Source organism: Leuciscus leuciscus (assembly GCF_965113295.1).
Source record: "Leuciscus leuciscus genome assembly, chromosome: 19".
In the NCBI taxonomy this organism is placed as follows: Eukaryota; Metazoa; Chordata; class Actinopteri; order Cypriniformes; family Leuciscidae; genus Leuciscus; species Leuciscus leuciscus.
In genome coordinates, this window is record NC_138743.1 from 12,979,040 (window position 1) to 12,993,413 (window position 14,374).

The 14,374-nt window shown below is 38.8% G+C and overlaps 1 protein-coding gene and 1 long non-coding RNA gene across 10 annotated transcripts in view; one reads left to right on the forward strand and one right to left on the reverse strand.

The window, feature by feature from the left end:
• LOC309482786 overlaps nucleotides 1-14,374 on the forward strand; it is a 223,295-nt gene that overhangs the window by 190,450 nt on the left and 18,471 nt on the right. The gene's annotated exons all lie outside the window — the stretch shown is intronic.
• The window catches only part of cdc42bpab (CDC42 binding protein kinase alpha (DMPK-like) b), a 58,941-nt gene that overhangs the window by 18,045 nt on the left and 26,522 nt on the right, over nucleotides 1-14,374 (reverse strand). For 5 of the 9 annotated variants that reach the window (XM_082148151.1, XM_082148152.1, XM_082148155.1 and 2 more), the window contains exons 6-17: nucleotides 9,144-9,237; nucleotides 8,842-9,042; nucleotides 7,399-7,647; nucleotides 7,160-7,239; nucleotides 5,149-5,309; nucleotides 4,952-5,074; nucleotides 4,676-4,809; nucleotides 2,935-3,177; nucleotides 2,654-2,764; nucleotides 1,915-2,165; nucleotides 1,423-1,528; nucleotides 187-311 (exon numbers count right to left, since the gene is read on the reverse strand). In XM_082148151.1, coding sequence (XP_082004277.1) covers nucleotides 187-311; nucleotides 1,423-1,528; nucleotides 1,915-2,165; nucleotides 2,654-2,764; nucleotides 2,935-3,177; nucleotides 4,676-4,809; nucleotides 4,952-5,074; nucleotides 5,149-5,309; nucleotides 7,160-7,239; nucleotides 7,399-7,647; nucleotides 8,842-9,042; nucleotides 9,144-9,237 — 1,878 coding nt within the window. The remainder of the gene's footprint in view (nucleotides 1-186; nucleotides 312-1,422; nucleotides 1,529-1,914; nucleotides 2,166-2,653; nucleotides 2,765-2,934; nucleotides 3,178-4,675; nucleotides 4,810-4,951; nucleotides 5,075-5,148; nucleotides 5,310-7,159; nucleotides 7,240-7,398; nucleotides 7,648-8,841; nucleotides 9,043-9,143; nucleotides 9,238-14,374) is intronic. The other 4 variants (XM_082148153.1, XM_082148150.1, XM_082148157.1 and 1 more) reach the window with 1 other exon arrangement.

Consider the following 14,374-nt stretch of genomic DNA (forward strand, 5'->3'; position numbering starts at 1 on the left):
AGCATAAAATCTGTGTTCTTATTTAAAATTGAAAAGTGATGAATGGTCACAAGATGGCCACTTGATCTGCATCATCTGCATGATCTGGATCTGCACAGCCATGCAGATCTGGGTAAAGGTCACCATCATAATGTCTTTCTCTGCAGGTGTGATGGCAAGCGGCTGCAGGTAGGGGGCTCCACTCACCACTGGATGATCTCAGTTATCTGGGCCTCCCAGTGGGCAACACTTTCCTTCTTATCAGCCAACTCTCTCATCTCCTCCTCCAGCTGCCTGTGACTACTGCTGAGCTGCTCATACATCGAGTTCAGCTGAAGAGAGAAAAAGAGACCACAAAGAGCAAGAAGAGTAAAGATGGGAGGAAGCAGACAGATGGAGATTGGATGGATAAGACAGCCATTGCTAAGTGGTTAAGGTGGTTGTCATTGTTATCAGTGTTGTTATTGTTAACTGAAACCAATCAAATCCATTTACCGGTAAAGTAAATAAAAATAAAAAAACGAAAATAGAAAGACTTCAAAAGAAATCCGCAAACTAAATTTCTCTAGTTTAAGTAGATCTACTTGATATGTGGGGTCTCACCATTTTGTGCCAATGTTGGATGCTTAAAAAACAAATGAAAATAGAAATGTTGTTTGGTTGTTTGCTAGATGGTTCCTCACTGGCCCAGTAAAAAGAGCTCAGTCACAAGGCTCTTGAAATTGGAATTGAAGAATAAATCTATAGCATTTTTCTGCTTGTTTTATCGTATGAGTGATTAGAAAAGTAATAGCACATTTTGTAGTTTATCCCATCCTTGATCAACCTCTCTAGCTTTTATCGGTTCTTTGTTCTGTGTGAAACTGAACGTTGTCCAAAAGACAGGAAGAAAACATACTTTGTTACGGCAAGTCTATACAAAACTTCTGTAGTGCTCTTTTTATTGGAATGTGACTTTATTCAGGCATTTTACATCCTGGTTCAATTCCTTCCAAATGCCATCATTCTTGCTTATGTTTCGAAACCCCATCCAATCTGGCATTTGACATGACAGCCCTGGCCGGCTCCGCTATTGTTTTAAACTGCCTTTGTGTTTTGGGTTTCCAGGTATTTTTACGAAATGAATAATGTTTAATATCCATGCCACCAAAAATAAGGAGCCCTTTAATATCTGATATGTCCAAACTTGCAGAATTATTTGACTGGCTGATTCCGATTTTACCTCACGGTCCAAAGTAAACAGTGGCTGAGCCAAGAAGCAATTTTGTTTAAGTGTGTGTGGTTACAATCTCTCTCTAGGAATGTTTGCGGATTTGTGGAGAGGGTGCCAAAGGAGAAGGGGGAATTTCAGACAGGATTTGATGTATACTTTTTGTGATGAAAGAGACACAGGCTAATGAATATCATTGGCACATGTGTTTTTAAGAGTGATACAGATCTCACCTTCTCCACTTCACTTGTAAGCTTCTTGTTATCGTCTGTCAGATGGGCTCTCTCCCTCTCGTACTTCTGCTTGTTCTCTGTTTCAAACTCCTCTCGCTCAGTTTGGCTATTGCAAACACAATAATGAACATGATGAAGTTTGCAGTACAGCTACATTCTGCTACCATGGAGCTTTTTAACACAAACGACTCAATGTAAAGTTACAAATCTACAGGTTCACATTGGTGGCTCAAGAAAAGCTGGTGGTTTCATCTTCAAATATCATGAGCATGAACAATTCGCAGACCACAGTTGGTTATTCTAGTCAATACATTCAAATTCAGATTTATGCCTCTAAACGTCATTTCTCTGGTCCTTCAGTTTGGCCTTTCTGTGTAAGTGGGCAGCAGACAAGAAAAGCTGTAAATATCTGCTTGTGCGAAGGCTGAGTGTGCCAGCAGCTGAATAATTACATGATGGAAAGGATGAATTTTGATATAGTTATACATGTACCTTTCTCTGCGGGTTTTCTCCAGTTTGTCTTTAAGCATGAGAATCTCTTTCTGGAGTGTGAGGTGTTGACCCTCGGCATCACGTAGCAAGTTCTTGAGGCCCTTCAGCTCAGTGCTGTGGAGCGTCTCCCGGCGAGACAATTCCTCCTCGTACTGTACGTTCTTCTTCTCCAGCTCTGCCCGCAAGCGCATCAGCTCCTGCTGCTGGTCTGAGCTCGGCGCTGCGTGAGACGGCCCAGTCTGTTTCAACTGCTGCAAGAGGACCAAGACATATATATGTGAGTGTAAAGTAGAAGAAAAGACTAACGCTGTGTCCGAAATCGCGTACTTGAATTTGAATTTACTATGCGACGTTTAAAAAAATACGCTCTATATAGTATGAATATGGGTAGTATGAATGAAATTCTTACGTACTACATCCGCCATGTTGTTACTGTCACGTGACCTACCAGCGTCAGTTGCGTCACTTCACTTCAATTCATAAATCTCCTCCCATGGCCTCACGGGATAGTAAAGTGTCCATCGAATTTGCACTTCAGAATACTATGTATTCGGATATACTACTTTTAGTGTACTGTTTTTCGCATACTATATAGTAGAGCAGTATTTGATTTCGGACGCAGTGTAAGAGAACAGGAGAAAAGCGGGAAATGAGTGTCTAAAAGTGTTTTTTATATGTAAAAGTCCTATTTTATATTCCATTTATTAATGTATATTAATGTAGTCATGCACTGTGTCACCTTCATTCCCTCCAGCTCCTCTTCTAGTTGTCTACTGAACTGTTCAGTTCTCTCTCGTAGCTTTCTCTCCTTCTGAGCTTCTGCCGCCTGCTCCTCAGCCAGGGCCTCCAACTGAAAGGACAACACCACAAACATCAAATATGCAGCCATAAAATCCACAAATATGATACCACTGATGATTGCTGGGGCACTGCATCAAAATTAAAGCCATATTGACTTTGCTTATATAGTGGTCTAACACCAGTAAGTTCCAGCAGGGTGGGTGGTTTTGAAGCATATACCTCTTTGCGCATTTTCTCAGCCTTGCGTATCTCTAGCCGCAGAGCCTCTAGTTTTTGCGACACTCCTTCCATCTCCTCTTCTTTGTCTCGGAACTGTCGGCTCAGCCGCTGCTTTTGTGAGCGCAGATCACTCAGCTGTTCGTTTAGCTCAGAGAACTCCTTCATGGCCATCTTCTTTTGACTGTGAGCCTCCTTCAGCTCCTTCCACTGAGCCTTCACCTTCTCTCCCAACTCCAGAAGTTCCTTCACATATTCATTACAGAATCAACGTTAATATAACTTACCTTCTAGGATCAACTTAAGTCATTTAGTTAAAGAGTAATCTGTTAAATGGCACAGTTAAAGATTAAAGTCAACTCAGGTCGATGTGACTATTAAACTATGCCAGCAAATCATAAACAAGCGAACTAGTTGGTCATTTATGGCAATTACCCTGAAAAAACACAGCATAGAGCAGATTAAAGTGGCTAGCTAGTCTTCCAGTCTAGCAAAGCTGTCTGTTTGGATGGTTTTTAGACCACTTAACCAGCAAATCTCAGACTATATTAAGCTATAGATTAAAAGCCTAATTTTTGGATTTAAAAGGGGCCATGACATATTTTTTTATTTATATTTTACTGTTTCTTTAGGTTAACTTATGATGTTAATAATAGCTTTTGCACTATATATATATATATATATATATATATATATATATATAGCGCCTTTAAGGCTTGTCAGTAACTGGCCACTGTTATGATTGGCTAATGACATTGCATAGGAAACAGTATCAACGCCAACTGGCTAGTGGCTATTGCATTTGAGTAAGTGTTTGTGCAATTTTGAAAACATTATCCAGATAAAACCGTCATTTACAGACAAAGCATTATGAAATTGTTTACTTATGATTTGTGATGCAGCTGCTGTCAACAAAAGTTTCTTTGCGAACTCTCTATTACACCGTGCTTCGTTTACTAAACAATCTGCAGTCAAATTCTCTGAACAAACAAAGTTTATCCTCCAACATGATCTGAGACGCCATAAAAATAAAAAATCCACTTGTTCCTGACGCTGGTAACCTTCTGAAGTCTGTGCAGGGATGCAAACGAGCGCGTCATAGCAAACGTTCCTTTACGCTTCTATTTACTTTTCCATTTGTCCTCTTGTTGACAGACTCAAACGTGTGAAGTAAAGTGAACGGGCATCTGTATACTGTACCCAGTGTTGACAGTATCAGTGATTATATTGGGTTCTATTTGCTTTTGACACAACGCTCACATCCAGTGTCGGCAAGTGTCAGCCATTAAGCGACTGAATGCCAGTAGGCGGGGCCTATGATGCGACGATGTAAAACTACAGGTATTTGTCAATGTCTTGCTCTGGAGCCAGGCACATGCAAATGTATTTGCCTGTGTGACATCACAAGTCCTCCAATATCCAAACAAGTTGTTTGGATCTTGATTACAATAAATGCTTTGTTTATAATAAGGAGGACTTTTTAAGCTCTGAAACTTGCAGGATTTTGCAGGAAACTTCTTATACATCAAAATATCAAGGCTAATTAGATTTTTCATGTCATGACCCCTTTCAGATAAAAATTATTAAAGCTGGTAAATCACCTTGGCTCACCTGGTGAGGGCATGGTTGCACTAGTTAACCATATTTCAAACCATAGCTTCCCCACCATTGATTCGTGTATATGGCTAGATAACAGTATGATCTTGTGCCTCTTTTTTTTTTTTATATACAACAAAATAGGTACCTTGTGCAGATCATTTTTCTCTTGTGTGACACCCTTCAGCTGCTTCTCTAAGCCCCTGATGACCTTAGACGAGTCTTCCAGGTCTCTTCGGGCAGTGCTGGCCTCCTGCAGCTGCTGTTCCATTTGACCAGAGTCTGACATGACACAACAACATTATATAGTCTTTGTCCAAAGATGTCACTAACCTCAATGGGTAATCAATAGAGTACAATAAAGACCCAAGACCGGGATTGTGCCCTTAACTGTGTGCGTTCTAACTCAATATCGAGCTCTCACCTGCGATCTGTTTCTTCAGGATGTCGATCTCACTCTTTAAACTCCTGATCTCTACCTCTGTATTAGCATTCACAGGGGCGTCCGAATCAGGGTACTGCAGTGCTTGCACTGTCTGCGTGGACTCTAAGGGAAAAAATAAGTTTCAGAGAGACAGAAGGATAAAATGTGATTTATTCTGGATGTGTTAGTGCCCTCACCATGTAGTTTACGGGTAAGTTCGGTCTTCTCCTGCTCTAGACGTCTGATCCTTCTCTCATAGGCTTCAGAAGCCAAGCTCTCCTCCAGGCTACGCTGAAGATCAGCATCTACCTGTGCAGGTCCAATGGACTCTCGCAGACACCCTCGATCTGACAGTGTGCTAAAGAACCACATATATCACACAATTGCAATTAACATTTTATTAAAATAATAATATTGTTAAAGCGCACAGCAACCTACACTACTGTTCAAAAGTTTGGGGTTGGTTAGATTTTTAAATGTTTTTGAAAGAAGTCTCTTATGCTGTATTAATTTGATGAAAAATATGGTAGAAACTATAATATTGTGAAATATTCTTAAAGGAGTCATAACCTAGTATTACCTTGGATACCCACGCTCTATTATAGTCTTTCAGGCCCTTCTAAAAAAGAAAAGTGGGAAAAAAATAAACACAGAGCTCCTCTGACCCTTATTTCAGAAGGCATTATTGTCTCGCGAGATCTGATTCGCACTATCGACAGCGATATTTTGGCTGTCGTGGACGGTCATTTTAATAATGCAAATGAGGGGCGCGTTGATTGGTGGCAGGAAGGAGGGGGGTTGACACCGCAGGTAACTTCAGCAGCATATCATTCCAAAATGACATCATGGCGCAAGTTGTGAATGAACCCGACCTGGCCGCGATCTACGGAATTCAACCGTATATGTATGAGCCAGACTCTGAACCTGAGCTGGAAAGGGAAAATGTAGAGTCGATGGAAGGACGTCTACATCAAGATGTCTCTGAATGGTAAAGACAATCATTTTGACTAAGACATACATTATACCTTTTATTTAATGTAGATTACATTAACGGAGATGTAGTCTACTTTTTTATCAGCTTACAGTGGTTATTGAGATCAACGTTTGCTATCATGTAGTGTTTTTGCCTTGTTTCACGTTGTGGTTTTTTAGACATTCAATATTTTTCTTCTATAGACATGTAACGTGATCTTTTTCTTTATGTTTATTATTACTTGACTGTTTGTTTGTTTTATTTATCTATCCTTATCTATTCTATAAAAAAAATCAATACAATTATATGTTGTCATAGTTATAATATACAATTCTTCGCCTGATATTGCCCCCAAATTTGTGAACGATTCCGGCGTAAAATGATTAGCACAGACACCTAACGTTAAGCCAGTGGGAAGGGTTGTAGGAACCGCGTCATTAAAAATGAATTTAATCCACTGGTCCCTGACAGCTTGGTCCGTTCTTGGGAGAGAAAACACATTTACATGTTGATTCTGGCAGTCAACAACAGAGCAACTCACGTGTGCACTACGTTTCTGCATCTTTCGCGACTGAATATGAGGGGGAGAGGGGCAGGGCGGGCTGCGGTGTCCATATATGGTATATCCTGCCCCGTCTTGACGTCAAGTCGGGGCAGAAATTAAAATCTCGTATTTGAGTGCGCGTGCACGTGGGCTGGTTTACGAACCCAGGGGTAAACAAACGCTTCACTTTTAAATATCGGCTTCCCGGCCAGTGTATAATCGTTAGGCAATCATAACATACATTGATTCTCGTGGAAAAGTGAAAATTACAGGTCATGACTCCTTTAAAATTTAAAATAATTGTTTTTTATTTCAATACATTTAAAAAATATAATTTATTTCTGTGAAGGCAAAGCTAAATTTTCAGCAGCCATAACTCCAGTTTTCAGTGTCACATGATCCTTCAGAAATCATTCTAATATGATTTTTTGGTGCTCAAGAAACATTTCTTATTATCAATGTTAAAAATGGTTGTACTGCTCAGTATTTTTCTGGAAACCAAGCTAAAAAAAAAAAATGTGTCTTTTGTAACAATATAAATATCTTTACTTTCACTTTCGATCAATTTAAAGCATCTTGCTAAATAAAAGTATTCTTTTCTTTCAACAAAGAAAGTCTTACTGACCGCAAACTGAACAGTAGTGTACATTAATTAAGAAATGCATGATGAATAAAAAGTTGTCTGACTCACCATTTGCTTGTGTAGGTGAAGCCTATGAATGGGAGGTGGTGTCCAGAAAATGCTGTGTGTGAAGGTGGGGGCAACGTCTCCTAAAATATTTCAGAAAAACAATCTAAGACTCAAACATCCATTAAAGTCATCCAGTTACACTGCATAATGGCCTGCTCAACTACATACTAATGCATTTGTGTGAAAAAATAAAAAAACATTGACTACAGGATAAAATTAGAAGAAAACTAGATGCATACACAGTTTTTGAGGCAATCGTCATCTACATCAAAGTTGGAGGTGTCAGTGGGGCTGCTGACTTCAGGGATGTAGGGGGCTTCGCACATGCGGATGTTGTCCCAGTCGATGCCTGTGAAAAAGGGGTGCTGTTTAAAGTCGTCGATGCCATTCTGGCCCAGCCGGTGTTCTCTGCTGCAGATCAGCCGGCGGATGAGATCTTTAGCCTCCTCGGAAACATCCGTCACCTGAAGTGGGAACTGGAAGCGCTCCTGAGAAAGAAAGAGTTGGAATATACTTGAGCATTGCAGAGTAAGACTTTCATTTATCTCTACCTAACTACGCTAGTTACGGTGGTTTAAGATGTGCTCCATTAGTTAAGTCCCACACAAAACTAAATGAACCTTGATGAAAAGGTGAATTACCTCATTGTTAGGTTGAGATGACTAATCCAGAATAAAATAGTGAAGGAAAGACAAAAAGAATTTTTAATTCAAAACTTCTACAATTCACTCATTACTTTTTTGCAAGATCCACATACAAAGTATTGTCTTGGTTAACTAAAAGAAGGAATGGGTTACCTAGAAATTAAAGGGGACCTATTATGCCCTTTTATAAAGTCTTGATTTAGTTTTTGGGGTCTCCTAGAATAGGTTTTCATAGTTGCAGCACCTCTCTTCCCAGTCTGTCAGTAACGCTCTGTTTAGTTTCTCTCTCTATAAAGCCCCTCTTTCCGAACAGTGCAATGTGCTCTGATTGGTTGGCTGGACCAGTGTTTTGTGATTGGTCAACCACTTCGAAAGCGTTTCAGAAATGTCACGCCTCCTATCATAACCGCGAGTTTCAACAGACTACTTATGCAAATCAACAAAGCTTCGCCTCCTTTTTTGTGTATGCCTTGGACGGGAATTATTTAAATGAGAAAAAATTGTGACGTGTACAGGAGAAAACTCAACACTACAACAGAGGCATTTCAGGGAGTTCATAAACAGTGCTTACTGATATAGAGAATAACTCCCTTTGGAGTGGACTTTGTGCGTCATAACTTTGTAGACCCTTTCATGCTCAAACAGCAACCCCACACACTAAAGAAATTTGAAAATGTAAAAAAGCACAATAGGACCCCTTTAAGCTACTCTAACCGTAAACAGATTTCAGAAGTGCACCTCCACAATTAAAGGTGAAATGTGCAATTTCTCAGCACTAGCATCACAAACTGCAACTTCATAAAACACAAATTTTCCTATTTTCCTGAACAAAATGTAATGATTTGGATAGTGCCACAGTGTTTTTACACTATTCAGGGGAATCAACTAATGAATGGCTTGCATTCAGTTGTCTCTGAAAGAAGAATGTATTTTAAAATTGAAAAACTACACACATCACCTTTAAACAAACATAGGAAATAACAACATGTTCAATTCTTGAGGTACAGAATTGCATGTTAGTATACGATGCAAACAAACCTTATGGTTCATGATCTTGCCGTATGTCTCCACCAGAGACTCAGCATAAAAGGGTGTCTCTCCATAAAGCATCTCGTACATGCACACACCTAGAGACCACCAGTCACACTCCGGCCCATACTTTCCCTTCCCATCCTCCATAGCCTGCAAGATCTCCGGAGAGATGTAGTCTGGGGTCCCAACTGCAACAGAGGACTGGACCTATGAGAAAACGTGTACAGGAAGACAGAAATTTATAACACAACACTTACTGAGCAAGAAATCATGTGCTTGACAGCTTTAGGATTGAAAATCAAACTCACTGTCCCATCTTCCATGAGTTTAAGGCAGGAGCCAAAGTCAGCCAGCCGGATGTGACCATTCATGTCCATCAGGATATTGTCTGGTTTAATATCTCTGATTAAACATAAAACACAATCACAAACACTCATTATACAAAACAAAAATGAATCGTAACAAAGGAGTATAATAGAATGATAGTGCGCCATGGCAATGTCATACTAAATGAATAAAGCAATCATTCAGTGCCATGGCATGTATGTATACAAAAATCACATCATATAAATAAAATGAAATATTACAAGTAAATATATATTTACTTTTAATATTTAGTTTATATTTAATTATATATTACATTATTGTTTTAATTAAAGTATTATGTATTTGTGTGTGTGTCTGTGTGTCTGTGTGTGTGTGTGTGTGTGTGTGTGTGTGTGTGTGTGTGTGTGTGTGTGTGTGATATGACCAAGGGCCTGTGGTGACTTAATAAGGGTCAAAGGTCATGTCTACATGTCATTGGACTGAGCCAAACAGCTAAAGCCTTACTGCAATCTTGCACTATTCAAATAACACCACAATTTGTGTCATGACTCGAGATTTCTAAACCGTCTGACATTCATACACCTTCTATGTTTAAGACAAAGTGTTTAAGTTTATCTATATCAATAAATCATGCAACTGTCCTGTGGTTGGCACAAGTACAGTGCTGGCTGTCGTAAAAGATATAAGCAAAACTTTGAAGGACACGCGCACACTATCTCACTCAAATAGCCGGGGGATTTACCAGCGTCAGCACATCATTAATCATAACAGCTCATAAACCCTAAAACTCAGCACTATTGAGTTTTTTTTTACGTTATAGCCAACGTTTCAAATAAGACATACAAGCTCATACTATGTGTGTGTGTGTGTGTGTGTGTGTGTGTGTGTGTGTGTGTGTGTGTGTGTGTGTGTGTGTGTGTGTGTGTGTGTGTGTGTGTGTGTGTGTGTGTGTGTGTGTGTGTGTGTGTGTGTGTGTGTGTGTGTGTGTGTGTGTGTGTGTGTGTGTGTGTGTGTGTGTGTGTGTTTGTGTGTGTGTGTGTGTGTGTGTGTGTGCGTGAGAGAGATCTTCCAGCTTTGGCAGAGTGCTAGTACACGAAGTGAGGAGAGTAGGGGAAAGCACACAGAGTTTTTACATAAGTGTTGATTATTAATTGTCAGCAACGTGCAAGATATGAAGATGTATGTATGTGCGTGTGTGAGGTGAGAGGCAGGCAGCCATCCCCCGCTGGCAAGCAGTTGAATAGAGGGCCAAAAAGAACCATGTATAAGGGCTTTAACACAGAGAGGTTTGTCTGAGATTGTGTGAGGAACTCAGTGGGTGGTGGAATGATTTCAATAATGGCTTGACCTCATCCACACCGAATAATGAAGCAATACTGTCAAAACTACAATGTTTATAATATATAGCACTCCTGTTTTAGGGTGTCATTTTCTTAAGTAATGTGACCATTAATAAATAAACCAGACTAAAATGATCAAAAAATGTATTGTATACATAAGATTTTAATTCATTTTAATCATTTCACTATAAGTATATTTATACAGTACAAAACAAATAAATATAAAATATATTTACTTAACTAAGCACTACTGTTCAAAATGTAGGGGTTGTGAAATTGTCTAATGTTTTTGATAAAGTCTTATGATTCGATAAGTCTCCAATGCTCACAAAAGCTGCATTTATTTGTACAAAAATACAGTAAACAGCAATATTATGAAATAATATTATTACATTTCAAAATAATAGTTTATTTTTTATTTTTAACATAATTTAAAATGTAATTTATTCCTGTGATGGCAAAGCTGAATTTTAAGCATCATTACTCCAGTCTTCAGTGTCACGTGATTCTTTAGCTCCATCCTTGCTGATTTGATGATTAAGAAACATTATAATAATTATGTTGAAAACAGTTGTGCTGCTTAATATTTTCGTGGGAACTTTTTTCAGGATTCTTTAAAGCATATACTAATTGAAAGTAAAGAACAGTAAAGAACAGTATCACTTTTTGATAAATTTAAAAGTATCCTTGCTGAATAAAAGTATTAATTACTTAAAAAAAAAAAATCTTACTGACCCCAAACTTTTGAATGGTAGTGTATCTGTATAAATATATAAAGCACACAAATTATAAAAAAAAATTTGGCAGATGAAAGCATTGTTTGACTTTTAATAAAAAGTTATCGCAATGAGACAATGTCTCATCAGGGGGCCTGGCAAAACATGCAGATAATGCATCTATTGTTCAGGAGGAAAATTATTTATTATTAGGTTTAATTCAAAATTAATTAAAACAAAGTATTTATTTAACATATACATTTTCAAAAACAAAACTGAACCTGATACACAGCAAATCTCTCAAAAGCTATAATCCATGACCAATTCTGTGGACCATCAACTCCTTATCTGATTCTGTCACTGAGGTCTTTAACGGTTTTCCTTTCTAAGAAGGTCTTGGCTTGATTGTACGATTCTCACCGGCACGGTCCTGTGCCACAGAGCAAACAGCAGAAAGCGTAGGAGGACAAGCTAAACCAATTAAGAAGTAGAGAAACTCTGAACCAAACAAATATGCTCTGCAGAGACCATAGATTAGCATTACGTGCTAACAAAGTTTACCGCAGATAATGTAGCCTAGCCATGACGTAGATAATGTGACACAGCCATTGAAAATGACACTATAGCAACTCAGCAAATGTAACTTTTATTTTCACTAATACTCCATTCTCGTGTGCGTTAAGACTCCAATCATAGCTAAGCTTCCCCTATGTTAAACTTGGCTTGCATTAAATCTATATTAGATTTTGTTAACTTGGCTGCATGCCTCCTGCTAGGCAAAAAGCCATTCACTTTGTAATGGTGCATTAAGGGGTTCGGTCTGGCCAGCAGGGGTTGCAGTGTAGGTGATAATTGGGTGGCTCTGTCCCGGGCTGCTGTCTTAAGGAACAGCGGACAGCGAGCAGAGGGAGGTAATCCCACTTTAAGACCACAATAACCATCTGTGAGCACCATCTGGACCTGCCTCATGCCTACCACAGGAAGAGCTGGTCAACTATAGACAGGAAGAAAGAGAAGGGGGTGGGACTCATTGTATGGGGATGTTGGATACATTTCAGCAGTTCACTTCTTCTTTTTTTTACTCGAGCATTGAGCTCAATCCTTTAAAAAAAAAAAAATGTAAAAAAAAGGAAAATGGAGTATGTGGAAACTTCAACTTGTAGGTCAAGGCCCTCTGGTTGAAAAAAAGCTGTTCTACAAGCACTAAGACCGCCGCCGGTGTCGCCAAACAAAGCTCTTTATGAGGTCATCCAATCACCTGTGCCGTTTCAAATGAATGTGACTTAATCCTCAGGCAACGACTGTGTATCTTTCTCTTTGATAGGGGATCTTAACAGGTAACAAGAGATTCCCTCTTGACTTTTAAGGTGCGATGAGCCATGTCTCTGTGGCAAATGAAATTCCAGCTAGCTTCCTTAGGAATCAGCTGAGACATCACACACATGGTTATTGATCAATAGCCGGACACACATATGGCCCTGATCAATAACTGAATATAATGCAATAGTCACACACAACAAAATCACAGATGCTAGTGCGTCCGGTTGGCTCTTCAACTGTGACATGGGTCCTCATCAGTGGAAGGATCAGAGCTCACCCTATGCAAATATCTGGCAGAGAGGAACCGGGCACTTAACACCACTTACGAGCACAATCTCTAAAAATCCTCCACTTTAACACAACAGCTTGCCCACTTAGTCTAATGAGGGCTGGGTGAAAGCAAGAGCTCCAAGCTTTTCCTGGAAGGAGCTTTCAGGGCAGGAGTCCACTAATGTGATCTGCGGACCACAAACAATGTGTGAAACCTGTATTTAAAAATGTAAATATTAATAAATAAATGAAGAGACAAAATTAATTGGAGATTTAAGAAATCCATTTAAAGGCATAGTTCACACAAAAATGTAAATACTGTCATCATTTATTCACCGCCATGTCATTCCAAACTTTGCATCATGCCAGGTTTGATGTCAATGCTGAGACACTGTCATATGACTTTAGAGTTGTATTGTAGAGTTGTATCAACTAGAGCTGCATGGTTAAGTGAAATAAAACCGAAAATGCATTATGGCTTAAGGCCTTAGGCACACTGAGCACGACGCAATGAAGCAAAGCGAATGGTCAGGGGGGAAAAAATCTTGCTTTGTCGCTCCGCGATTGATGATCGTACCTGGTATATAGCTCTGTATGGATCTATTAGCTTCGCACGGATCTATTGTTTCGATTCAAGAGCGTCTTCGCATCGCACATTCACGTCGCTTAATCATGCTCAGTGTGACAGGCCTTTTGGTGTGATTATTATATTAGTGTGATTTAATTATATAAATAAATGAGCTGCATATTTTAGAGTGAAGCATGTCACTTGTACTATAAAACTAAATTATGTTTATTACATTATATTTATTAAATTCTTGATTTTTTTTATTTCACAGTGAAATATTAAAATAGTAATATTTCTTATTTTGTTGAATATATTTAAAGTGAAATAATAATAATAATAACAATAATAATAATAATAATAATAATAACAATTATTATTATTATTATTATAATATAATGGTCATATGTAAATTACAACATTTTGGGCCAAATTGTACAGTCCTACAAACAAGCACAGCAAAACTGAAGCGTCTTTTTTTAAATCACAATAGATTTTATTTTTTTTAAAAGTCTAGTATCGACTATTTTTATGGTGATTTTTGTTATTTTTGGAGCTTGAAATGTTTTAATTGTATGTAAAACCGCAGTGGGAACATTCAACATCTGGGGATGTTAAGCAGAAAGTTGAAAGAAACTCATTCAAGTTTGGAATAACATGAGGGTGAGTACATAGAAGTTAAATGTTTAAGTGAAACATCCCTTTAAATCATTTTTTAGATGATACACTATTAATTATGGACCCATCACTGTGCATTCTTGCAAACTGTGGTGTCTCAACTATTTTCACACAGTGCATCCACCCTCAAATGTACAGGCGCACTTATTCCCATATGCACACCCTTTAACATGGCTCATACAAAAACACACCCACACCAACCCCATCCCTGGAGACCAATCCACTCCGTCCCCACCCTCCACAAACCAGGCGTGCCAAACTCTCACGAGAGGAGAGTTGACCACACCTCTAACCCCATGATTACTGCCTTTAACTTTCCCCTG